Genomic DNA, 27,798 nt, shown 5'->3' with positions numbered 1-27,798 from the left:
CTTGAGACAGTCGTTTGTTTTAGATCTATCGCGGACACAGATGACACCCATACAACTTGAGACAGTCGTTTGTTTTAGATCTATCGTGGACACAGATGACACCCATACAACTTGAGACAGTCGTTTGTTTTAGATCTATCGTTGACACAGATGAAACCCATACACCTTGAGACAGTCGTTTGTTTCAGATCTATCGCGGACACAGATGACACCCATACACCTTCAGACAGTCGTTTGTTTCAGATCTATCGTGGGCACAGATGACACCCATACACCTTCAGACAGTCGTTTGTTTTAGATCTATCGCGGACACAGATGAAACCCATACACCTTGAGACAGTCGTTTGTTTTAGATCTATCGTGGACACAGATGACACCCATACACCTTCAGACAGTCGTTTGTTTTAGATCTATCGTGGACACAGATGACACCCATACACCTTCAGACAATCGTTTGTTTTAGATCTATCGCGGACACAGATGACACCCATACAACTTGAGACAGTCGTTTGTTTTAGATTTATCGTGGACACAGATGACACCCATACACCTTCAGACAGTCGTTTGTTTTAGATCTATCGTGGACACAGATGACACCCATACACCTTCAGACAGTCGTTTGTTTTAGATCTATCGTGGACACAGATGACACCCATACACCTTCAGACAGTCGTTTGTTGCAGATCTATCGCGGACACAGATGACACCCATACAACTTGAGACAGTCGTTTGTTTTAGATCTATCGCGGACACAGATGACACCCATACACCTTCAGACAGTCGTTTGTTTTAGATCTATCGTGGACACAGATGAAACCCATACACCTTCAGACAGTCGTTTGTTTTAGATCTATCGCGGACACAGATGAAACCCATACAACTTGAGACAGTCGTTTGTTTTAGATTTATCGTGGACACAGATGACAACCATACAACTTGAGACAGTCGTTTGTTTTAGATCTATCGTGGACACAGATGAAACCCATACACCTTCAGACAGTCGTTTGTTTCAGATCTATCGTGGACACAGATGACACCCATACAACTTGAGACAGTCGTTTGTTTTAGATCTATCGCGGACACAGATGACACCCATACAACTTGAGACAGTCGTTTGTTTTAGATCTATCGTGGACACAGATGAAACCCATACAACTTGAGACAGTCGTTTGTTTTAGATCTATCGCGGACACAGATGACACCCATACAACTTGAGACAGTCGTTTGTTTTAGATCTATCGTGGACACAGATGACACCCATACAACTTGAGACAGTCGTTTGTTTTAGATCTATCGTTGACACAGATGAAACCCATACACCTTGAGACAGTCGTTTGTTTCAGATCTATCGCGGACACAGATGACACCCATACACCTTCAGACAGTCGTTTGTTGCAGATCTATCGTGGGCACAGATGACACCCATACACCTTCAGAAAGTCGTTTGTTTTAGATCTATCGCGGGCACAGATGAAACCCATACTCCTTCAGACAGTCGTTTGTTTTAGATCTATCGCGGGCACAGATGACACCCATACACCTTCAGACAGTCGTTTGTTTTAGATCTATCGTGGACACAGATGACACCCATACACCTTCAGACAGTCGTTTGTTTTAGATCTATCGCGGGCACAGATGACACCCATACACCTTCAGACAGTCGTTTGTTTTAGATCTATCGCGGGCACAGATGACACCCATACTCCTTCAGACAGTCGTTTGTTGCAGACCTAGCGTGAACATAGATGACACACGTGTATGTGCACCCGTTGACATTTATTCACACGCTCTGTTGTTAACTAGTCATCGGAAGAAGCATTTTATCGAAAGTGTCACCCGAAACAGCATTTTCACCAAACTGTTTGTTTCAGACTTGGCGTACGAGGTGCTAGAAAGATGTACAGAAACCGTAGTCAACAGTGAAACAGGAAAGGAGGAAAAAAAGTACAACTTCGAATTCGTTGACGACCTATATGAAAACTGGGCAATTCCAGGTAAACATACAGCATTCATTGCTCAGTTAAGCTTTCAGAAAGTTTTTTTAATGGTAGTGAAGTGAATGACATTTCCAAATCTGACTTCCCTTGGTATACTTTTGTGACGGGTTCCACCGGTGGAGCAGGACAGTCTCACCTTTTCATGAACTCCTGGTGTCATCACGAGTCATGGTGATTCTAAAACATGCTCATGCTATGGTCGGAATCGTACATTCGACTCTGTTTTGGGCAGTGATTTCTTATGAATATGGAAAGGGATATGTCGCTTTTTTCGATGCAACCAACATACACTGGTATAATGCTAAAACCAAGAAACATTGTCTGGGAAATTCTGGAATTCGAACTGACAATCACGATCTTAAACGCCACAAGGACGCAGGAGTGTGGCTGCTTTGACGACTGGGCCACTCGTGTCTCACCGCAGACAGTCAAATAGGAATATGGTAACAGATTAATACCGGATGTTCCACTCCATTCAGTGATCGTATGAGAAGGACACACTATAGGTCAAAATGGCTACTGAGTCACTGTCGGGTGATCTTGATACATATATGTAAACACAGGCCTGTATATCACGGGAACATTTCTATAAGCATACGAATCCCCTGATTCCAAGCTGCCATGGTTACTGACGGAGAAGAGAGTCAAGTGGAGTGCAGACGGGTCTCTAGCCCTTGTGCGTTACTACGGACACACTACGTGCTGCCACGGCAACAGTGTCTCAATCAATATTGGCGTACCTTTAACTGCTTATATCAACAACAACGTTAAATGTACAACGTCCCAGTATCAATCATTTTATATCTATTCACGACATATTGCAGGTTGCAGAATCTAAACACAAATGGAAACAAGGTTTTTGTATAAGAAAAATATCAAAAGTCTGATTCCTATTGAATGAATCCATATTGGTAATAATGCACGTATCCTCTTCGAGATAACAGATATAGTCAATGTACATGTAGTGTTGTACTGTGAATGTAGTTAAACATGTTTAGACATCCTGCACCATTATGATTCTTTCTTTCAGATAGAAAGAAGAAGAAACACACTGAGGTTGACCTCGAAAAGAGAAAAGTTCCGTACACCCACAGGGCCAGTGTGATCAAAAACAACCACCCACTGTCTATCATGGTAATTCTTTTTGGAGATTTCCCTCTCTTGAGTGAGTCAGTTTTGTTTAACGCCACTATTTAATGGTATTTATTCCATATCACGTCACATCAGCTTGGTAGAAGATGAAAATCCAAAATGATGCAGGTCTGATGCGTTTACAAATTTTGTGAATGCCATGAGCACGGGCTAAGTCCTGGCAAATCTAGATACATTGACAGGGCGAACCGGGTTTTCTAACGCTTGATCATAGGCGTCTGGCACACCTAGGGGACGCAACTCTGCATGGCAAATAGTAGCATCATAGATTGGGTCACCAGTGTCTCCTCCTCTCATGTCCCAAGTTGAGCAGAATATTATACATCATTACACGAACTTTGGTATATGACACATGTCTTATAATAACCTTTCCATAGACTTAAGAAATCTCTATAAAAACAGAGTCGATTGTACGATTGCGACTATATCATGAGCATGTGTTTATGAATCACTATCAAAAAGGGATGATACCAGGTGTTTGCGAAAAGGACGGCGTATCCTGCCCACAAAGAACGTACGTCTGTACAACTAATTTGCCTGAAACTCAAACATGTCGGTATGACAAGAGCCTGAATAAAATTCACCTGAACATGCGACGTAGTATTGACAATGGTCGAATGCAGCTTTCAACGAGGTGAAGTGATGTGTCTAAACACTGTGACACTATGCAAGAAGTCCTGTATCTTGACACTGTGACACTACATGTGAAGTTCTGTATCTAGACACTGTGATGCTACATGTGAAGTTCTGTATCTAGACCCCGTGATGCTACACATAAAGCGTTGTATCTAGACACTGTGATACTACACATGAAGTGCTGTATCTAGACAATGTGACACTACACGTGAAGCGTTGTATCTAGATCACGTTACACAACATGTGAAGTTCTGTATCTAGACACTGTGATGCTATACATAAAGCGTTGTATCTAGACACTGTGATACTACACATGAAGTGCTGTATCTAGACAATGAGACACCACACATGAAGCGTTGTATCTAGATCACGTGACACTACATGTGAAGTTCTGTATCGAGACGACCCGTGAAGATCCGGGGTAGAATAGGTCTTCAGCAACCCATGCTTGCCGTAAAAGGCGACTATGCTTGTCGTAAAAGGCAACTAACGGGATCGGGTGGTCAGACTCGCTAAGTTGGTGATGCATGTCGTCGATCCCAATTGCGTGGATCGATGCTCATGATGTCAATCACTGAATTATCTGGTCCATACTCGATTATTTACAGACCGCCGTCATATAGCTGGAATATTGCTGAGTGCGGCGTTAAACAACAAATAAACAAACTGTATCTAGATACTGTGATACTACACATTTATATGACAGGTGGAGTGTAACAGGGATGAGCTGCTGCAGCATCCTTTGGTCAACAAACTCATCAAGAGGAAATGGTGGCATTTTGGGGCCTACTATTATCTGGCTAACTTCGGCGTTCATCTTTTCTTTGTCATCCTGCTGACGAGATACATGCTCCAGTCCACTCATCCCCGCGGCTAGTAAGCTCACATCAAATACATTCAGTACATTCTTATTGGATTTATATTTTAAATTGTGTACAACTTCACGGAGGTACATTCATGTTAAGTGTAATTCAAATTCCTACGATTCAAACAGAATGGTAAAATGGTAATCCCCGGCTCATACACTACCAGTTATTCTGGGACAATTTGGTAGCCTTGTGGTTCAGGCTTTCGCCTGCGTGTGAAGCCCTTATCTGGTATTCTCTGTCGTGATGTTGCTTGCATATTGCTAAAGGCAGCGTAAAGCCATATTCACACCCTCTAGTAATCCTACAAATATGGCTGTAGCTGTCGTTAGGTTTTGGTTGAGAAGATAGTGATGTAGAACGTCATGATCACCTGGAGGATGTCTGCCTCACCACATAGTTAGTGTAGATGGCTGTGATTTTGTGGCAGACTAAGGTTGTACATGACAGTACTTTTCATTTCGAGAGAACAGTTAATTTTATCCTGCACCTTCACTTCGTCTTCAGTACCAAGGCGGTATCCACATCAATCAACGACAACACATGCTCCAAGGAGGTCAGCTACGGGCTTGTTGTAGAGAAAATCCTTTTGTATGTCGTCATGGGCGTAGGAGCATTCTTTGAGGTGAATATCTGCAATCTGAATCACATTGTTTTCACTTGTGCGGTTTTGAATTTCTAATATCTTCCTAAATTTAAGGAATATTCAAGCATCCGATTCGCAGACTTGCTTTGTTTGGCTGACGTTGTCTTATCAATCAAAAAGCTAAGGGCTAGTTCCTGACTGAAACACTTTACGTCACAAGTATGGAATATCTACCTCAGTCTACACACCACAAGTATAGACGTCAATTTCAGCCCAAACAGATATCATGGCGCAACCATATCAGTTATGATACCCGTTGCCCTCAAACGTTCTAGTTGGGTTTCCATTATTGACACGTACCTCCGATAAGTGCACGTAAAATCTTCCACTAGAAAACACATTGATAAATATTTTAATCTTATGTATCTGCCTGGTTTGCTGTGCTCATCTTTGTAATTCGCCTTCAGTCCCGCCTTCTCTTGTTTTTTCATTATCAGTCTTTACTGTCAGCCCGCCCTACTTAATAGACCATGTACCTCCTTCATGATGCATTCCCTATCTATAGCATAGTCTATCCTTCTCTCACATGTCTGCGTCAACAGTCCTTCCGAAACGACTTGCATGTCTGCTGCTGCAACGTTGTGTGACTGATAGAAAGGAAGCAACGTTGTGTGACTGATAGAAAAGAAGCAACGTTGTGTGACTGATAGAAAGGAAGCAACGTTGTGTGACTGATAGAAAGGAAGCAACGTTGTGTGACTGATAGAAAGGAAACAACGTTGTGTGACTGATAGAAAGGAAGCAACGTTGTGTGACTCATAGAAAGGAAGCAAGTTGTGTGACTCATAGAAAGGAAACAACGTTGTGTGACTGATAGAAAGGAAGCAAGTTGTGTGGCTGATAGAAAGGAAGCAACGTTGTGTGACTGATACAAAGGAAACAACGTTGTGTGACTGAGAGAAAGGAAGCAAGTTGTGTGGCTGATAGAAAGGAAGCAACGTTGTGTGACTGATACAAAGGAAGCAACGTTGTGTGACTGATAGAAAGTAAGCAAGTTGTGTGGCTGATAGAAAGGAAGCAAGTTATGTGACTGATAGAAAGGAAGCAACGTTGTGTGACTGATAGAAAGGAAGCAAAGTTGTGTGACTGATAGAAAGGAAGCAAAGTTATGTCACTGCTAGAAAGGAAGCAACGTTTTGTGACTGATAGAAAGGAAGCAAGGTTGTGTGACTGATAGAAAGGAAGCAACGTTCTGTGACTGATAGAAAGGAAGCAACGTTGTGTGACTGATAGACAGGAAGCAACGTTGTGTGACTGATAGAAAGGAAGCAACGTTGTGTGACTGATAGAAAGGAAACAACGTTGTGTGACTGATAGAAAGGAAGCAACGTTGTGTGACTGATAGAAAGGGAGCAACGTTGTGTGACTGATAGAAAGGAAGCAACGTTGTGTGACTGATAGAAAGGAAGCAACGTTGTGTGACTGATAGAAAGGAAGCAAGTTGTGTGACTGATAGAAAGGAAGCAACGTTGTGTTACTGATGGAAAGGAAGCAACGTTTTGTGACTGATAGAAAGGAAGCAAGGTTGTGTGACTGATAGAAAGGAAGCAACGTTCTGTGACTGATAGAAAGGAAGCAACGTTGTGTGACTGATAGACAGGAAGCAACGTTGTGTGACTGATAGAAAGGAAGCAACGTTGTGTGACTGATAGAAAGGAAACAACGTTGTGTGACTGATAGAAAGGAAGCAACGTTGTGTGACTGATGGAAAGGAAGCAACGTTGTGTGACTGATAGAAAGGAAGCGACGTTGTGTGACTGATAGGAAGGAAGCAAGTTGTGTGGCTGATAGAAAGGAAGCAACGTTGTGTGACTGATACAAAGGAAGCAACGTTGTGTGACTGATAGAAAGGAAGCAACGTTAAGTGACTGATAGAAAGGAAACAACGTTGTGTGACTGATAGAAAGGAAGCAAGTTGTGTGACTGATAGAAAGGAAGCAAGTTGTGTGACTGATGGAAAGGAAGCACGTTATGTGACTGATAGAAAGGAAGCAAGTTGTGTGACTGAAAGAAAGGAAACAAAGCTGTGTGACTGATAGAAAGGAAGCAACGTTTTGTGACTGATAGAAAGGAAGCAAGTTGTGTGACTGATAGAAAGGAAACAACGTTGTGTGACTGATAGAAGGGAAGCAACGTTGTGTGACTGATAGAAAGGAAGCAACGTTAAGTGACTGATAGAAAGGAAGCAAGGTTGTGTGACTGATAGAAAGGAAACAACGTTGTGTGACTGATAGAAAGGAAGCAACGTTGTGTGACTGATAGAAAGGAAGCAAAGTTGTGTGACTGATAGAAAGGAAGCAACGTTGTGTGACTGATAGAAAGGAAACAACGTTGTGTGACTGATAGAAATGAAGCAACAATGTGTGACTGATAGAAGGGAAGCAACGTTGTGTGACTGATGGAAAGGAAACAACGTTGTGTGACTGATAGAAAGGAAGCAACGTTGTGTGACTGATGGAAAGGAAGCAAGTTGTGTAACTGATAGAAAGGAAGCAACGTTAAGTGACTGATAGAAAGGAAACAACGTTGTGTGACTGATAGAAAGGAAGCAAGTTGTGTGACTGATAGAAATGAAGCAAGTTGTGTGACTGATGGAAAGGAAGCACGTTATGTGACTGATAGAAAGGAAGCAAGTTGTGTGACTGAAAGAAAGGAAACAAAGCTGTGTGACTGATAGAAAGGAAGCAACGTTGTGTGACTGATAGAAAGGAAGCAAGTTGTGTGACTGATAGAAAGGAAACAACGTTGTGTGACTGATAGAAGGGAAGCAACGTTGTGTGACTGATAGAAAGGAAGCAACGTTAAGTGACTGATGGAAAGGAAGCAAGTTGTGTGACTGATAGAAAGGAAGCATGCAAAGGTAAGTCAATTGTTCACATGAAATAACAAATAGTGATAGAAATAGAGGAAAGAGTGTCGATCGGTATGCGTGTATTTGCAGATAGTCCAGATGCTCAACATGCGGACAGCCTACTTGAGTAATCTGGAGAGTTACGTTGAGTGGGTCGCCTACATCTTCACGTTTCTCCTTCTGTTGGAGTTCAGTGAGTGCACCGTAACCACAGGCTACCGACAGGTGAGGCCGCAGCATTAACAACATCTCTACACTGCACAATGTTATTGAAATGTCTGTTTAAGGGCAATTCTTTTCAATGAATAACTTTTTTTTGGCCGCTCGTATGGACACTTTGGTTTAACATTTATCTTCTTGTAGACAGCTCTCAAGCAGCACCTGTACTGAATTGGTATAGCCAGATAGGGTCGATGCTAGCCAAGTGTATGTAATGCATCTGGCAAACGAGCATCAGTCGCCTTTTCACAGTTTTCCCATTTAACTGTTTACATTGCATTACATACGTGTTTATGCTTAATTAATTACAATATTCAAGTGTCAATATTCAAGAATGGAACATGATGTTTCGGTTCCGAGAGTGGGAGTGAGAGTGAGTGTGAGAGTGAGAGTGAGAGTGAGAGTGAGTGTGAGTGTGAGTGTGAGTGTGAGTGTGAGAGTGAGTGTTAGTGTGAGAGTGAGTGTGAGTGTGAGTGTGAGTGTGAGAGTGAGTGTGAGTGGGATTGTGAGAGTGAGTGTGAGAGTGAGAGTGAGTGTGAGAGTGAGTGTGAGAGTGAGTGTGAGAGTGAGTGTGAGAGTACGTGTGAGAGTGAGTGTGATTGTGAGAGTGAGTGTGAGTGTGAGAGTGAGTGTGAGTGAGAGTGAGTGTGAGAGTGAGTGTGAGAGTGAGTGTGAGAGTGAGTGTGAGTGTGAGAGTGAGAGTGAGTGTGAGAGTGAGTGTGAGAGTGAGAGTGAGAGTGAGTGTGAGTGTGAGTGTGAGTGTGATAGTGAGTGTGAGAGTGAGTGTGAGTGTGAGTGTGAGTGTGATAGTGAGTGTGAGAGTGAGTGTGAGTGTGAGTGTGAGAGTGAGTGTGAGTGTGTGTGTGAGTGTGAGTGTGAGAGTGAGTGTGAGAGTGAGCTTGAGTGTGAGAGTGAGAGTGAGTGTGAGAGTGAGTGTGAGTGTGAGAGTGAGTGTGAGAGTGAGTGTGAGTGTGAGAGTGAGAGTGAGTGTGAGTGTGAGTGTGAGTGTGAGAGTGAGTGTGAGTGTGAGAGTGAGAGTGAGAGTGAGCTTGAGTGTGAGAGTGAGAGTGAGAGTGAGTGTGAGTGTAAGTGTGAGTGTGAGAGTGAGTGTGAGTGGGATTGTGAGAGTGAGTGTGAGAGTGAGAGTGGGAGTGAGTGTGAGTGTGAGTGTGAGAGTGAGTGTGAGTGTGAGAGTGAGAGTGAGTGTGAGTGTGAGAGTGAGAGTGGGAGTGAGTGTGAGTGTGAGAGTGAGAGTGAGAGTGAGTGTGAGTGTGAGAGTGAGAGTGAGAGTGAGAGTGAGTGTGAGTGTGAGTGTGAGTGTGAGAGTGGGTGTGAGTGTGAGAGTGATTGTGAGAGTGAGAGTGAGTGTGAGTGTGAGAGTGAGAGTGAGAGTGGGGTGAGCTTGAGTGTGAGAGTGAGAGTGAGAGTGAGTGTGAGAGTGAGTGTGAGAGTGAGTGTGAGTGGGATTGTGAGAGTGAGTGTGAGAGTGAGAGTGAGAGTGAGAGTGAGTGTGAGTGTGAGAGTGAGAGTGAGAGTGAGAGTGAGTGTGAGTGTGAGAGTGAGAGTGAGAGTGAGTGTGAGAGTGAGAGTGAGAGTGAGAGTGGGTGTGAGTGTGAGAGTGATTGTGAGAGTGAGAGTGAGTGTGAGTGTGAGAGTGAGAGTGAGAGTGGGGTGAGCTTGAGTGTGAGAGTGAGAGTGAGAGTGAGTGTGAGAGTGAGTGTGAGAGTGAGTGTGAGTGGGATTGTGAGAGTGAGTGTGAGAGTGAGAGTGAGAGTGAGAGTGAGAGTGAGTGTGAGTGTGAGAGTGAGAGTGAGAGTGAGAGTGAGTGTGAGTGTGAGAGTGAGAGTGAGAGTGAGTGTGAGAGTGAGAGTGAGAGTGAGAGTGAGTGTGAGTGTGAGAGTGAGTGGGATTGTGAGAGTGAGTGTGAGCTTGAGTGTGAGTGTGAGAGTGAGAGTGAGTGTGAGAGTGAGTGTGAGAGTGAGAGTGAGTGTGAGTGTGAGTGGGATTGTGAGAGTGAGTGGGATTGTGAGAGTGAGTGTGAGTGGGATTGTGAGAGTGAGTGTGAGTGTGAGTGTGAGTGGGATTGTGAGAGTGAGTGTGAGAGTGAGTGTGAGTGTGAGTGGGATTGTGACAGTGAGTGTGAGTGTGAGTGTGAGTGTGAGTGGGATTGTGAGAGTGAGTGTGAGAGTGAGTGTGAGTGTGAGTGGGATTGTAAGAGTGAGTTGGATTGTGAGTGTGAGTGGGATTGTGAGAGTGAGTGTGAGTGTGAAAGTAAATGTGAGTGTGAGTGTGAGTGTGAGTGTGATTGTGAGAGTGAGTGTGAGTGTGAGTGGGATTGTGAGAGTGAGTGTGAGTGTGAGAGTGATTGTGAGAGTGAGTGTGAGTGTGAAAGTAAATGTGAGTGTGAGTGTGAGTGTGAGTGTGATTGTGAGAGTGAGAGTGAGAGTGAGTGGGATTGTGAGAGTGAGTGTGAGTGTGAGTGGGATTGTGAGAGTGAGTGTGAGTGTGAGTGTGAGTGTGAGTTGGATTGTGAGAGTGAGTGTGAGTGGGATTGTGAGAGTGAGTGTGAGAGTGAGAGTGAGCGTGAGTGTGAGTGTGAGTGTGAGTGTGAGTGGGATTGTGAGAGTGAGTGTGAGTGTGAGTGGGATTGTGAGAGTGAGTGGGATTGTGAGTGTGAGTGTGAGTGGGATTGTGAGTGTGAGTGTGAGTGTGAGTGGGATTGTGAGAGTGAGTGGGATTGTGAGTGTGAGTGTGAGTGTGAGTGGGATTCTGAGAGTGAGTGTGAGTGTGAGAGTGAGAGTGAGAGTGAGTGTGAGTGTGAGTGAGAGTGAGAGTGAGTGTGAGAGTGAGTGTGAGTGTGAGAGTGAGAGTGAGTGTGAGTGAGAGTGAGTGTGAGTGTGAGAGTGAGAGTGAGTGTGAGTGTGAGTGTGAGAGTGAGAGTGAGAGTGAGTGTGAGTGAGAGTGAGTGTGAGTGTGAGAGTGAGAGTGTGTGAGAGTGAGAGTGAGTGTGAGAGTGAGTGGGATTGTGAGAGTGAGTGTGAGTGGGATTGTGAGAGTGAGTGGGATTGTGAGAGTGAGTGTGAGTGGGATTTTGAGAGTGAGAGTGAGTGTGAGTGTGAGTGTGAGTGTGAGTGTGAGTGTGAGTGGGATTGTGAGAGTGAGTGTGAGTGTGAGTGGGATTGTGAGAGTGAGTGTGAGTGGGATTTTGAGAGTGAGAGTGAGTGTGAGTGTGAGTGTGAGAGTGAGAGTGAGTGTGAGTGTGAGTGGGATTGTGAGAGTGAGTGTGAGAGTGAGTGTGAGAGTGAGTGTGAGAGTGAGAGTGTGTGTGAGTGGGATTGTGAGAGTGAGTGTGAGAGTGAGTGTGAGTGTGAGAGTGAGAGTGAGTGGGATTGTGAGAGTGAGTGTGAGTGTGAGTGGGATTGTGAGAGTGAGTGTGAGAGTGAGTGTGAGAGTGAGTGTGAGAGTGAGAGTGAGTGTGAGTGTGAGTGGGATTGTGAGAGTGAGTGTGAGAGTGAGTGTGAGTGTGAGAGTGAGAGTGAGTGGGATTGTGAGAGTGAGTGTGAGTGTGAGTGGGATTGTGAGAGTGAGTGTGAGTGGGATTTTGAGAGTGAGAGTGAATGTGAGTGTGAGAGTGAGTGTGAGAGTGAGTGTGAGTGTGAGTGTGAGTGTGAGAGTGAGAGTGAGTGTGAGTGTGAGTGGGATTGTGAGAGTGAGTGTGAGAGTGAGTGTGAGTGTGAGAGTGAGAGTGAGTGGGATTGTGAGAGTGAGTGTGAGTGTGAGTGGGATTGTGAGTGTGAGTGTGAGTGTGAGTGGGATTGTGAGAGTGAGTGGGATTGTGAGTGTGAGTGTGAGTGTGAGTGGGATTGTGAGAGTGAGTGTGAGTTTGAGAGTGAGAGTGAGTGTGAGTGTGAGTGTGAGTGAGAGTGTGAGTGTGAGTGGGATTGTGAGAGTGAGTGGGATTGTGAGTGTGAGTGTGAGAGTGAGAGTGGGTGTGAGTGTGAGTGGGATTGTGAGAGTGAGTGTGAGCTTGAGTGTGAGTTCCTTAACATGCAATATACTGAAATAAGAAACATTATTGAGGAGCGGGACCGCGAGTCACATGAACTGGTATTATTGTTGGCGGAAGGTGTGTTACATTGTTATATCTTAGGACAAACCTTGCAGTTACCAATGTGCTTCTCTACAGGACTGGCAGTGGTCTCTGGGCGCTTTCGCCCTCTTCTTCTCCTGGATTGACCTGGTGCTATACCTCAAGGCCTTCACGTCCCTAGGCTTGTATGTCGTCATGTTCCAGCTCGTCTGTTGGACGTTTCTCAAGGTGTTTCTGGTGTTCTTCTCACTCCTACTCGCCTTCGCCCTCGGATTCCACACACTTTTACAAAACCAGGTAAACAATAGCTTCCCCTTGTTCTCAATGGAAGTCCCATTTAGCAACTCGAACGAAGCAATAATGATCCGATGCATCGTAGATCACATATGGAAGTAAGTAGGATAGTACCTTAGTTTGGCCGAAATGAGATCAAGTCATATTTTCAAGAAAATATATCCCCTGTAAAATATTTAAATAAAACCCATGAATAGATAAACTGTGTCACATTATTTTTGTCGATGCTGTTCAAACATCACAACTGGAGATATACAATAAATATGTTTTATGTCTAAAACTTATTGAATACATACTCCAAAATACACAATACAATCCCGACCATTATCCGTGAATAGGTGCCATTTAGAGACGTGGCCAACTCCATCCTGAAAACAGCCGTTATGTTCGTGGGGGAGATGGACTATAATGACATCTTCAACGCTGGTCTCAATGACACCACAGCAACAGACACCACCAACCTGCTGTACCCACCAGCAACATCCGTCCTCTTCTCCATCTTCATTACGCTGGCGTCAATTGTCCTCATGAACTTACTGGTACGTCATATTGATTTCTTGTTGAATATGCAAGGGACACAAGAACAATTATACTTGGTTGTATAATGTATATGCATGGTAAACCAGAACAAGTATACTTGGTTGTATAATGAATATACATGTGACACAAGAACAATTATACTTGGTTGTATAATGAATATACATGTGACACAAGAACAATTATACTTGGTTGTATAATGTATATGCAAGGGGCACAATAACAATTATACTTGGTTGTATAATGAATATGCAAGGGACACAATAACAATTATACTTCGTTGTATAATGTATATGCAAGGACACAATAACAATTATACTTGGTTGTATAATGTATACGCAAGGATATGAGAACAATTATTCGTGGATGTGTAATGTATATGCATGGGGCACAATAACAATTATACTTGGTTGTATAAAGTATATGCATGGGGCACAAGAACAATTATACTTGGTTGTATAAAGTATATGCATGGGGCACAATAACAATTATACTTGGTTGTATAAAGTATATGCATGGGGCATGAGAACAGTCATACCTGTCTGATAGTTTACTGCCGACATGTTAGTATGAGAATATGAGAAATAACATGTCACCATAGCCAGTGACACAACACAGTTTTGTTTTGGTGAGTATAAGGTACAGGAAAATACCTTTTGGGTTTTGAGCGAAAGCGAAGTTTGGGGCATCGGAATTCATTCAGGTTGTGCCAGTTGTCAAGGTACACACTTTCAAGCCTTTCCATTCACCAGGTCGGTTTGGCTGTGGATGACATCAAGGGGACGCTTCTACGAGCAGCCTTCAAGCAGACAGCTATGCATGTAAGGAATCGACAGATGGGTTTAAAGCTGCCTTGCATGAGATTTCAGTAATATCACATTGTGTCAGCATGGGGTGGAACGAAAGCCCGAAGTGTAAAAAGTTCATTCAAGAAATGTGAGGAGGCTATAGGCCCATATCACATGTGGGGTGAAAAAATGTCACACTGGAGAGAGGGTTATACATGTTATGTTAATTCAGTTTACATTGTCTCTTAAGTATTGCATGAGATACGACGCCGTGATATAACTGAAATATTGTTAAAAGCGGCGTTAAACCCAACTCACTCACACTGCATAAGATACGTAAATGGGTCGGAGGAACCCTTCAGCTTATTACATTGACAACGAGATGGGTACAAAACATACATATTTCAAAATAAGTTTTGCTTTGTGGCATCAAAAGCACTGCAAAGTGTACAAGTGTACAAAGTAGACCTCATCGTCAATAGTGTTACAGTTAAATAACTTATACACTCGCGGCTCTCTTGGCTGCCAAATATATCTTCTAGTTTTAATTGGAGGGAACAACATCTAAAAGCAGCCAGGGCTACTCTAAATTTTGAAACACTCATCCCTTCATCACAAAGGATATTTTATAATATAAATGGTGTAACTATTGGTTTTGGTGCCTGTAGGGGCGCATCGTGCCACTCTTGTCCGTATTTTCCTTCGCACGAAATCCAAACTCTGAGAAAAAAAGCTGAAGTATTAAGTACAAATTATTGCTCCCGTTATAGCCAAATCCTGCATAAAAGAGAATATTCTTAACCTTTGAAGCCCTATTACTTTTACTATTTTGTGCTGCATGAAACATAATATGACAACACCTTTTCACGTATCTTCTTTCAGGCATTCTAGAGAATACTGCACCACTACTTTAAACACGATTGTAGGTAGGAATATAAAGTGCATTCTCCTATTGAAATAGGATATGAGGTGGAATTCTTCACTTGTAACAGGCGTTTACACGCAGAAACACCCCAACTCAAGCCCCATATAGCAGAATTGGGTTAGCCGGAGCATGAAAGAGTAATAAACACAATATACAATAGGAAAGGCTTTATACAGTGACTTAATAATGCTATATATTGCTTTTCTTTGACTTCAAGTGAAGCATTTACAATATCATGTGATCATGTCAATGTCTCCGAAAAGAGAACTCCAATATATTTGTAGTTTAGAATATTTTAGATGTGTTTGATGCATGTCATCGATCTCAATTGCGTGGATCGATGTTCATGATGTCAATCACTGCCGATTATTTACAGACTGTCGTCATATAGCTGGAATATTGCTGAGTGCGGCAAAGCACACTTGTTTGTTGCCCCAGTTTAATACAAGATGTGCTTTTTCTAAAAGATTGAACTAGTACTGGATGTGGAGAAGGTTCTATGGAACTCGCTAAGAGAACTGTTATACAGAAAGAGAAATGCGCAAAAGAAGAAGAAGATGCCGTGGCTATGGAAAAAGTTTATGGGCTGTTCGATATGGTGGTGGAACCAGCGTATTGAGAAGGAGGAGAACACGGTGTTGGTGAGTGAGTGTGTGCGTGTGCGTGTGCGTGCGCGTGTGCGTGTGTGTGTGTGTGTGTGGGGGGGGGGGGGGGGGACCCTACCCGTAGTGCTGTAAGGTGATAAGTTTCCATGTTTGTAGCACTACTCAGTGATATCCTACCCGAGTGTACATGTAGTGCTGTACTGTGGTATCAAACTCGTGTGCAGTGCTATAAAGTGATATCCTATCAGTGTGTAGTGCTGTACAGTGATATCCTATATGTGTGTAGTGCTGTACAGTGATTTCCTACATGTGTGTAGTGCTGTACAGTGATATCCTACATGTGTGTAGTGCTGTACAGTGATATCCTACATGTGTGTAGTGCTGTACAGTGATATCCTACATGTGTGTAGTGCTGTACAGCGATATCCTACATGTGTGTAGTGCTGTACAGTGATATCCTATATGTGTGTAGTGCTGTACAGTGATATCCTATATGTGTGTAGTGCTGTACAGTGATATCCTATATGTGTGTAGTGCTGTACAGTGATATCCTATATGTGTGTAGTGCTGTACAGTGATATCCTACATGTGTGTAGTGCTGTACAGTGATATCCTATATGTGTGTAGTGCTGTACAGTGATATCCTATATGTGTGTAGTGCTGTACAGTGATATCCTATATGTGTGTAGTGCTGTACAGTGATATCCTACATGTGTGTAGTGCTGTACAGTGATATCCTACATGTGTGTAGTGCTGTACAGTGATATCCTATATGTGTGTAGTGCTGTACAGTGATATCCTATATGTGTGTAGTGCTGTACAGTGATATCCTATATGTGTGTAGTGCTGTACAGTGATATCCTATATGTGTGTAGTGCTGTACAGTGATATCCTACATGTGTGTAGTGCTGTACAGTGATATCCTACATGTGTGTAGTGCTGTACAGTGATATCCTACATGTGTGTAGTGCTGTACAGTGATATCCTATATGTGTGTAGTGCTGTACAGTGATATCCTACATGTGTGTAGTGCTGTACAGTGATATCCTATATGTGTGTAGTGCTGTACAGTGATATCCTACATGTGTGTAGTGTTGTACAGTGATATCCTACATGTGTGTAGTGCTGTACAGTGATATCCTATATGTGTGTAGTGCTGTACAGTGATTTCCTACATGTGTGTAGTGCTGTACAGTGATTTCCTACATGTGTGTAGTGCTGTACAGTGATATCCTATATGTGTGTAGTGCTGTACAGTGATATCCTACATGTGTGTAGTGCTGTACAGTGATATCCTACATGTGTGTAGTGCTGTACAGTGATTTCCTACATGTGTTTAGTGCAGTACAGTGATATCCTACATGTACGTAGTGCTGTACAGTGATATCCTACATGTGTGTAGTGCTGTACAGTGATATCCTACATGTGTGTAGTGCTGTACAGTGATTTCCTACATGTGTTTAGTGCAGTACAGTGATATCCTGTCCGTGTGTTGTGCTGCACAGCGATATCCTGTCCTTATGTAGTGCTGTACAGTGATATCCTGTCCGTGTGTAGAGCTGTACAGTGATATCCAGACAGTTTGTAGTACTGTGCAGTGATATCCTACACGTAAGACGTGTACACTGGTATCCTACCTGTGTGTAGTGCTGTACAATGATATACTACCCATGTGTAGTGCTGTACTATGATATCCTACCAATGTGTAGTGCTGTACAATGATATACTACCCGTGTGTAGTGCTGTACTGTGACATCCTAACCGTGTGTAGTGATGTCAGTGATATCCTCCCCATGTGTAGTGCTGTACTATGACATCCTACCAATGTGTAGTGTTGTACAGGGATATCCTACCCGTGTGTAATGCTGTACAGTGATATCCTAACCGTGTGTAGTGATCTACAATGATATCCTCCCCATATGTAGTGCTGTACGGGGATATCCTACCTGTGTGTAGTGCTGTACAGTGATATCCTACCCGTGTGTCGTCCTGTACCGTGATATCCTACCCGTGTTTAGTGTTGTACTGTAATATCCTACACGTGTGTAGTGCTGTACAGTGATATCCTCCCCATGTGTAGTGCTGTACTATGATATCCTACCAATGTGTAGTGTTGTACAGGGATATCCTACCCGTGTGTAATGCTGTACAGTGATATCCTAACCGTGTGTAGTGATCTACAATGATATCCTCCCCATGTGTAGTGTTGTACAGGGATATCCTACCCGTGTGTAATGCTGTACAGTGATATCCTAACCGTGTGTAGTGATCTACAATGATATCCTCCCCATATGTAGTGCTGTACAGTGATATCCTACCCATGTGTAGTGCTGTACTATGATATCCTACCAATGTGTAGTGCTGTACAATGATATACTACCCGTGTGTAGTGCTGTACTGTGATATCCTTACCGTGTGTAGTGCTGTACAGTGATATCCTCCCCATGTGTAGTGCTGTACTATGATATCCTACCAATGTGTAGTGCTGTACAATGATATACTACCCGTGTGTAGTGCTGTACTGTGACATCCTAACCGTGTGTAGTGCTGTACAGTGATATCCTCCCCATGTGTAGTGCTGTACTATGATATCCTACACGTGTGTAGTGATGTTCAGTGATATCCCAAACGTGTGTAGTGATGTTCAGTGATATCCCAAACGTGTGTAGTGATGTTCAGTGATATCCTACACGTGTGTAGTGCTGTACAGTGATATCCTACACGTGTTTGCATATAGTGTTGTACATTGAATCCGTTCTGTCATAAGTGTTGTCGTTTACAATGCCTACTTTCTACATTCTACATTATAGACTAGGTGATGTTTTTTCTCCTGGTTTGTTTGGGGTAATCATCATCTGATTATGTTTCAGGTATCTATTGATGACGTTGCCCAGCAACAGAGGCGGCTGGAGAGGCTGATTGTGACGCTGAACAGAGACGTGTTGACACTGCTGAAACACTGTGACCATGAAAAACCCGGCTAAATGGAGACGAACAGGAACTAGGAGTGTCATAGTTTATACTAAATATTGTATTAAAGAAGTGTAATCTTACGGATATTTTCTTTTCCAAGAAGTAATACCTACGATGCCTTCTATGTAAAGTCGTCGCTACATGGCTGAAATAATGCCAAAGGGGCGTTCAATTGTAACTCACTCACTTACTCACTCACACACTCACTCACTCACTCACTCACTCACTCACTCACTGCTAGGTAAAGCAGCTGTGTAAAATGAAAACTGTTGTGCTGATATAAGTCATTTTGTAACATTTAATGTAGTTAGTTTAAGCAAGGTTTTGTTAATAATGTTTTTTATTGAATGCTGATTAACACCGCCTCCTTTGTTTAATGGATATGGCGTCGTCAGTCCGATCCCGTGCCCACCCCATACCAAAATATATTTGAAGATGGTACTTGTTGTTACCCTGCCTGGCACTCTACATTAACGGGGGGAAACAATGACTGTTGGCTCGTAGTCAGTATACGGTGTCTGAGTGGATTATTCAGGTTAAACTGCAGCATGGTATCTCATTGGGATAACACTATCAAACCGGCATAAGTTCGAACCAGCACAAGTAGCAATATACGAGTGCATTACGTCGGTATATAAGTGCGATGGTCTTGAACGCAACGTTAAACTCCTGTTATTCATGTTCATTGAGGCATACATAGAAAAATAAAGGGTGGAATGATTAGGGTGTAAGTTCTCTAGCAGGTGTTCTATATCAACAAAAATGTGTATGTTAATTTCTCTTGTTGGAATAATCACTTTGTGACGCAAAGGAGTGTGGGATTTGGTTTTTACAGTCTTGAAAGGGTTACATTTGCTATCCAGCTATGTTAAAATAACCACCATGGTGTCGCGCATGTGCGTCCGGTAGCATCCTAACAAAATGCCTCTGGCATGGGTCTAAATTGGGTGTTTTGAGAAACGTGCCAATTTTCGTTGTTGTCTAAAATGTGCAGGTCTTTTGAAGCACTTTGCAGTGACCAAATGTTTTGAAATCGTTTGTAAACATTGAAAGGGTTAGATTGGCTATCCAGCTATGTTTAAATAACCATCATGGTGTCCCGCATGCGCATGTGGTCGCTTCCTCACAGAGGCCTCTGACGTCAATTTGGACACATTCAAACGGTTGTATTTCCCTAACGACTACGTCTTAGAATTAGGAGAGCTTTCAAACGAGCCATGATGCTTAATAAAATCGCTTAATATTTTAGAAAAGTGTTTTTTACCTCTCCGGCAAACGTATATCCAAGTGAGCAAACGGAAACGACATTGGTCTACTTTGTGTGTTTGAGAAACGTGCCAATTTTCGTTTTGGGCGTAAATGTGCAGATGTTTTGAAGCACTTCGCAGTTACCAAATCCCTTGAAATCTTTTGTAAACACTGAAAGGGTGACCTTGGCTATCAAGCATGGTGTCCAGAGACCTCTGACGTCAATTTGGACACCTTCAAACGTTTGTATCTCGCTAACGACTACTTATGGGTGTGTCGGATTTGGTATCAAATGTCTTAGAATTTGGAGAGCTTTCCAACGAGCCAACATGCACTAACATCGAGAATATCTGAGAAAAGTGTGTTTTTCAACTCTCCAGCAAAAGTACATCCAAGTGAGCAAATGGAATCGACATTGGTCTACATTCTATACTAAAAAACAAAAGTTCCTGTGACATTGAATAAGATGTAATGCAAAGTTATGTTTTATACCAAATCTGAAACAATTTCGGTTTGCAACAGATAAAAGACTCCTGTAAGTGTTCAAATGATTCAATTTGCCATACTGACTTCAGAATGAGTGATTTCATAAGAAAAACATGAACATGCCAAAATGTCAATTTACTAATCAATAGCGTGTGTGTCCAAGTAACACATCACGTCTCATGGAATGGACAAGGCGTCGCACAAAGTCCTGTGGGATATCTGTCAATATCTGCTGGAGCAAGTTCCTGGAGTGTCTGTGGAACACGTGGTTGACGTCGAAGGCGCCGATCCATCTCATCCCACATGTGCTCGATTGGTGAGAGATCAGGGGAGCGAGCCGGTCAAGCGATGACATTCGCGTTGTTTTGTTGAAGGGAATCCTGAACAAGTCGAGGAATATGAGGCCGGGCGGTGTCATATTGAAAGGTAATGCCTTGGCCATGATAGAACAACAGGTCCGATGATCTCGTCGCGGTAGCGCTGTCTATTGAAATTTCCCTCTACCACTTTCAAACGGGTCCTCTGTCTAGCTGTAATCCCACCCCATACCATAACGCTGCCTCCCCCGAACCGATCTTCTTCCATGACACAATGATTGACGTAACGTTCACCTCGACGTCGGTACACTTGAATCCGTCCATCGCTGTGGCTGAGGTGAAAACGAGACTCGTCAGTGAATAGAACGTATCCCCACTGCATGGCAGTCCAGCGTAGACGCTGTCTGCACCACTGTAGACGTGCTTGACGGTGGTTTCCTGTCAAAATGGGACGTCTGGCGGGTCTTCTGGTGACAATACCTGCACATCTTAGGCGGCGACGTACGGTTTGTGAAGATATTCGTCGAAGGCCAGGAATGCTTCATGCAGTTACTGTTGCTGGCTGGAATCGATTTCGTAGGTGTGTTGTTCGAATCCAGTTGTCTTGTCGATTATTGGTTACGCGTGGCCTGCCACTCCGAGGATGATCTCTGACTGCATTCGTCTGTTGCCGACGTTGCCATAAACACCAAATGGTGTTCCTGTGGACGTTAAATTGTCTTGCAACATGACGTTGACTCGATCCTGCTTCAAATATACCAATGGCTCGCAGACGCTCATTTTCGGACAGGCGTGGCATTTCGTTATGTTGAATAATTTCGTAATTTTGTTGTTTTTCTGAGTGGTTGTTGTCAGCACGATGCTCAACAATACATATGGAATCCCGTTAACGCACATGTTTTTATACCCATTCTTGGGCAGTGAAATGCATGCTTCTCTGTAATATCTTGTAAATTTACGGCAAGCATGGGTTGCTGAAGACCTATTCTACCCCGGAATCTTCACGGGTCGTCAGAGGTTGTGAGGACAGTCATGACATGGAATGTACATGGCTCAGGTAACAATATACCAAATAGGAAATGTATTGAATTTAGTGATTCGATAGATATTTTTGGAATTACTGAAAAATGGAGTAATTGTTCATAAGATAACATTGAGCAGTGTTTTCCAGATTACCCAGTGTATGTATATCATCGTGTGTACAGCAATAGAGATGGAGTCTCATTGTTGATCAGAAATGTGTTTACACAGGAAGAAATATGTAAATGTATCCTTCAATGATAGCATTGATGTTTAGACGCTAACTTTTTCGGTTGCTTGGATCTGTTTATGTCCACGCTTTTTTATCTCCCGTTAAATCTGACAAGCCCGGTATTAAGGGTATTGACTCCATCGTGTCATGTCTTCTTAAACTACTGACGCTGTTCAGTGATGATGACTCTATACTAGCAGGCGATTTTAATATATGGATTATATATACTTTATGATGATTATGATAGTGATGTTTTTATTTAGAATCTGAATGATATGCAATCTATAAAAGATCCAGTAAGTTAGTAAGGATAAGATTTATGGATGAACAACTTCTTTATTACAATTAGGAGCAACGTTTCGGTGTAGTTTCTAACCACGATGTCCCTATACGGCTGAGTTACCGCCGATGTGATGTCAAATATCAACTCATTCACTAATAATCCTAATAATGGTTGGTTGGTTTGTTGTTTAACGCCGCACTCAGCAATATTCCAGCTTTATGACGGCGGTCTGTAAATAATCGAGTCTGGACCAGACAATCCAGTGATTGATATCATGAGCATCGATCCACGCAATTGGAATAGATGACATGCATCAACCAAGTCAGCGAGCCTGACCACACGTTCCCGTTAGTCGCCTTTTACGACAAGCATAGTCACATTTTACGGCAAGTATGGGTTGCTGAAGACCTATTCTACCCCGGAATCTTCACGGGTCTGATCCTCATAATGCTCTAAATAGAGAGATATTAAAAGGAGAAATAGTTGAAGCACTGTCCTCTTTAGAATGTGGTAAAGCCGCTGGACCTGATGGAATTCCTCCAGAAATGTGGAAACATGGAGATGATGTATTTCTACCATACTCATGGTTCATTTTGATAGTATTTTTAATTCTGGGGATTTTCCATTACATTGATCTGAAAGTATAATTTTCCCACTTCAAAAGAAAGGCAATACAAATTATGTGAATACCTATAGAGGAATTTCTGTAATGGGCATATACGGTAAAATATTTACGTGTGTTGTAAATAAGACTTTAACCTTTCGTAGATTTGTTAAACACAAACCCTGCGTGTCAAGCTGGATTTCGTAGTGGCTTTTCTACGGCTGATTATATCTTTACACTACAATCACCAATTCAGAAGTATTTATCCAGATCTAGGGGTAGACTTTATTGTTTATTCGAAGACTTTAAAAAGTTATTGATACCATCAATAAAGATCGTTTATGGTTTGTGTTAGCTTAACAAGATATTAAAGGCAACATGCTGAATATAATTCGTGATATGTACTCTAAGACAACAGCAGGTAATAAAGTATCAAATGTTATTTCCGAATAGTTGGATTCTTGAAGCGGTCAAAGTTGTATTCCAAGTCAACTTCTAGTGACAAAACATTCTCCACAGGACTGTGTGACTGGAGGGATGACTTCAACTTTCCCTTCATGTCGAGCAATATTCCAACAGCTCCAGCCTTAGGGATTTTACATTTAACTTTTAAGATACAATAGAGCATGCTCTTTCTACCAACATTTCAAAGAGCGTCATACGCTCAGACAAAGTTTTCAAAAAGTTTTATTGTAGACATGTTGAGGACATTTTCAAATTTGATGCTATGTTCACACAAAAAAATGAAAAATATGTTTTAAAAAAACTGTCACTCTCTTTGTTCAGTATCCACATGCTATATAAAATATACATCTACAATCACTTTTGCGTTTCCTTCTTGCACAGTATATATTTTTCGAATCTCTTTGGCTTTCAGAAAACTTTGTGAAGTTATGATTTATTTATGTAGGACCTTTACAACGGAAGCAATATAAAGAATAGTGTTCAGTCAGTAAATAGTTAATGGAGGTATAGTCTACAGGGGTAATGATCTCTTAACTGATGCATTGCAGTCTACAGACTTTGGTTCAGGTAGTCGTCTAACCAATTAGTGGATCTTTCACTCCTCTGTTAACTCTTCAAGATGCTGCTGGTGTGTTCAAGTAACTGTTGCATTCTGCAGCTGGCATTAACAGCAACTGTTTACCTCATGTTTGGGCTTTCCACATGCCATACAAAGACTTGTGGACTGCAGATATCAGGGGAAATGAAGAACAGATCTGTCACATTAAGGAATGTTGACATCAAGTTGTGCAAAGTTAGATGTATGAAAAATTCCTTAATTTTTGCCTCCTGTCATCAATCAACTGGTGAATCAAAGAAGACTGAGAAGATCGGCGGATCTACGAATCAGCCCAGTGTAAGTTATGTTTATGTCAAGCGTGTGTAGGTCTGTCCCGGTGTGATTATCTTACCTTGAAGCACAGGAACTACATTGTGTGCACCTCAGTTCAAATGTATGGAATAACAACTTTTGGGTGGGAGTTTTATAAGATAATATGTTATCAGAAGAAATTGTCCTTTACCAAAATGACTTTGAATACATATTTCTTCATTTAAGACAAGATACTTCATTTAAGATAATGTATGGCGAAAACACCATTGAATAACTTGTCTCGACCATCTGTTGAAACAGACTCCTTCGATATAGTATGGAGCATTATCGACCAATGTATCATCAGCTGACTCGTGAAAAGCAATGATGGATTCTAAAAACATGCGTGTGTTATGACCTCATTTATGATGAAGCTGAATACACATGCTTAATTTATTCATAAACAAATGTAAAAGGAAAGCTACATTTAGGGGATTATGAATTGCAGAAACCCAAGGTCTTTGAAAGTCAGCATATGACTTCTGCAAATGGCAATTCCCTGAAAAAAGCGTTATCTCTGACATAGTTAAAAGGTCCTTTGCATCGTGTCCTTAAATAATCAAATAAAATTGAACAACAAATTCAACCAATATATCATCAGCTGACTAGTGAAGTGTCATGGTCGTTTACATTATATGCAAATAAGAGTCTCACAAGTTCCTTTTTATTGCTGTCACAAGGTCTCAAGCAAACACTGTACAGCAAAGGTCTGCAATCTGACTCGTCCAAGTCTGGAGATTGGATCGGGAAAGGCTGTCCGTGTGCAAGGTATATGTCTCAAGCAGAGAAGTATACGCCTTAATCTTGTTTCTATAATTTCACCAATTCTCCTGCTGGGTTTGAAATGATTTTTTAAAGATGAATATGGATACTGGGATTCTTTATAGGGCATGCTTCTGGTTTTTTGTATTATCCTTTTAACTTTGCTACTACATTCGTAATCTTAAAAATGCCATTAAAGAGTTCAGACTGCATTTACGTGTCGCGTTTTGTATTCTACAGACCGTGGTAGGGTGAGGGGTGTGGGGTTTATAGTCTGAAATATATCATCCAAGTATGATATATTGTGGCTACGAGATACTGTGTGGAGGTGACGACATAGCAAAGACATTCACTGTCTCGCCATGATATGATATTGATACTAGTTTACAGTCTCCATGCACAACAAGGAGAGATCACACAACATTTTAAAATAATTTTATTCTGGCAGTGTAGTTAAACATCAGATTTTCACAAACATCAAGAGCAAGCACCAAAGAACACAATTATAAAGTCTTACTTCATACTGAAATATTCATTCATATCCCAAACGGTTCCATTGAATGTTTCACATAATCAATTGTACTTCATTTGTTGTACTAAGTACACATTCTGCCGACATGGCATGTTCAATTAAAGTTTCAAATATCGCCGACATGGCACATCAGTTAACAAACAATCCCGACCTGGGTAGTGACCACTTTGTCTTGATCTCACTTGTAGAGACAAACAGCAGAGCAACAATTTCATAACCTCAGCCTCTTCTTGGTTATTAGCTTACCAGGGTTTACATACAGACAATGTGAAGGTGTGTAATTGGCCAGTAGACTTACATAGATACATAGACTGTTGTATGTAAATATTGTTCATCTTGATGTATAGAGTCAGCATTGTGTTACAGCAACACCGACTGCCTCACCGCGTCTCCAACCAGCAGACGCAAAACTCCACTCTGCCTGCTTATCCGGGGACCTATCAGCTGTGCGACGCATCTTGTCAGTGGGTCAGGCGGACATTAACTGCAGGAAGAATGGTAGAACACCGGTGATGACGGCAGCAGTAAAGGAATTTAGAGAGGTGGTATTGTTACTCGTGAGTAACGGAGCTGATGTGTCACTCGTGGATAACAACGGTAATAACATCCTTCACATGGTTTGCTTGCAAAGAGATTTGGAGGCGTTGAAGTATGTCCTCTCACAGGATATGGTGGGTATTAACGATAGAGGATGGTTCGAGAGGACATCGGTGATGAGGGCAGCTGAGAAGGGATATAAAGAGGTGGTAGAGCTACTCGTGCATAAAGGAGCTGATGTGACACTAGTGGATAAACACGGTGATAACATCCTTCACTTAGCCTGTCAGAAAAACAATGTGGAGATGGTGAAGTATGTCCTCTCACAGGACATGGTGGGTATTAACGATAGAGGATGGTACGAGAGGACACCGGTGATGAGGGCAGCTAGGTTCGGATATAAAGGGGTGGTAGAGCTACTCGTGCATAAAGGAGCTGATGTGACACTAGTGGATAAACACGGTAATAACATCCTTCACTTAGCCTGTCAGAAAACCAATGTGGAGATGGTGAAGTATGTCCTCTCACAGGACATGGTGGACGTAGACGCCAGGAACAACAAAGGACAGAATGCAGTCACGATAGTGAAATCCTTGAAACGGCTTGACGTGCTTGATCTTCTTGTGTCCCGTGGCGCTCACGCGCAGTAGGTGAGATGTTTGTGGTCATGATTAAGGTTAGATGATTTCTTCATGTTTAATGAGAAATGAAATACGTCAAAATTACATTTGGTTACTCTCTCATTTTAAATAAATGCTGCATTGCTCGATGAGGTAGAAAGATTGTTGATTAAATGATATGATAAGAAGAGAACTATAACATATCATAATAACATTCTTCTTTAATTGTCAGACATAAACATTTGGAAAAGTAAACTAGAAACACAAAAGTATTAGTTTACCAATCAGAGCACCCTGTAACCTCTAAATTAGAGTTCCGGCGAGCTGGTGTTAAATGCTGATAATTATAATCTTGGGAGTAATAAATACCTGTCACTCTCTGTAAGAAGATATACATTCGTCATATAGCTATAGTTCTATTGCGTGTCGCATAAGAAGAAACTGGCTCCTAGGCGCCAGTTGCCCAGTACATGAATACTTGCTCCGAGCGCTTGGAAATGCAACAGATTTACATGCAATGCAGGGGATGCTGTCTGATGATGGGGGGGCTACAATGCCTGGACATCCGAGCGGACATCAGCATATGTACATCCAACTGTCGTTCCCGATACTGAATTGTATAGAGCTATTATCAGTTACGGATTACTTGTATAGTAACCCATCCTGAAAACTTGAAATTAAATTTTACAAATATGGAATTTCTTATACTCTGTTACATTTAGTACAATTGTGGTCTTACTTTAGAGTAGTTGGGAAATCGAACTAAAAATGGAATTTAAAAACAACCAACATATGTACCTACCCATTTGATAAAGGTGATGAGAATCTATTTATCGGCCTTCTCAGAGTGGTCAGCTCATTGACGGCGTTTGCTTTGTGCTTTGTGTGTTGTGTTTGATCTAATGTGGAGCGGACGATCTTGAACTACAATCCTTCAGTCCCTACCTAGTTCATATATAGTCAACAAGTTTTAATAACATTGAAATAACAGAAAGTTAAATAAGTTAAGGTAAAATAACCAGATTAACACACGTCTTTTGATAATGCAATACAGTTAAAAAGAAATCACAAGCTCACGTGATTTCCTCTCAAACAAAGGAAAATGCGCATTCCGTCACCATAACACTCTACGTTGCAAACAACAGTTAACGCAAAAGCTGATAGCAAATGTTTTGGTTTGTCTGACTGATTTAGTCTGTTCAC

At 42.1% G+C, this 27,798-nt stretch overlaps 2 protein-coding genes across 5 annotated transcripts in view; both read left to right on the top strand.

Moving 5' to 3' along the window:
• The window catches only part of LOC124149752 (transient receptor potential cation channel subfamily A member 1 homolog), a 55,423-nt gene extending 35,596 nt beyond the window's left edge, over nt 1-19,827 (top strand). For all 3 annotated transcript variants that reach the window (XM_048385831.1, XM_048385830.1, XM_048385829.1), the window contains 10 exons: nt 1,872-1,994; nt 3,028-3,131; nt 4,492-4,661; nt 5,159-5,276; nt 8,239-8,373; nt 12,554-12,754; nt 13,090-13,290; nt 14,041-14,109; nt 15,469-15,642; nt 18,477-19,827. In XM_048385831.1, coding sequence (XP_048241788.1) covers nt 1,872-1,994; nt 3,028-3,131; nt 4,492-4,661; nt 5,159-5,276; nt 8,239-8,373; nt 12,554-12,754; nt 13,090-13,290; nt 14,041-14,109; nt 15,469-15,642; nt 18,477-18,590 — 1,409 coding nt within the window. In that variant the 3' untranslated portion in view covers nt 18,591-19,827. The remainder of the gene's footprint in view (nt 1-1,871; nt 1,995-3,027; nt 3,132-4,491; nt 4,662-5,158; nt 5,277-8,238; nt 8,374-12,553; nt 12,755-13,089; nt 13,291-14,040; nt 14,110-15,468; nt 15,643-18,476) is intronic.
• A 2,665-nt stretch (nt 19,828-22,492) lies between these two features.
• On the top strand, nt 22,493-27,300 carry LOC124116855 (26S proteasome non-ATPase regulatory subunit 10-like). Of its 2 annotated transcripts, none has more exons than XM_048386322.1 (4): nt 22,493-24,129; nt 24,825-24,912; nt 25,805-26,307; nt 26,509-27,300. In XM_048386322.1, the coding sequence occupies exons 1-4, from the start codon at nt 23,854-23,856 to the stop codon at nt 26,623-26,625; spliced, it is 984 nt and encodes a 327-aa protein (XP_048242279.1). In that variant the 5' UTR covers nt 22,493-23,853; the 3' UTR covers nt 26,626-27,300. The 2 variants fall into 2 exon arrangements, with proteins under 2 accessions (XP_048242279.1, XP_046334384.1); XM_046478428.2 differs by having other exon boundaries at nt 22,495-24,129; nt 25,805-26,625; nt 27,119-27,300.
• Nucleotides 27,301-27,798: the final 498 nt, after the last annotated feature.

Source organism: Haliotis rufescens, unplaced genomic scaffold (assembly GCF_023055435.1).
Source record: "Haliotis rufescens isolate VD_foot unplaced genomic scaffold, xgHalRufe1.0.p SCAF_6, whole genome shotgun sequence".
In the NCBI taxonomy this organism is placed as follows: domain Eukaryota; kingdom Metazoa; phylum Mollusca; class Gastropoda; order Lepetellida; family Haliotidae; genus Haliotis; species Haliotis rufescens.
This window is presented reverse-complemented; position numbering and strand designations above follow the sequence as displayed.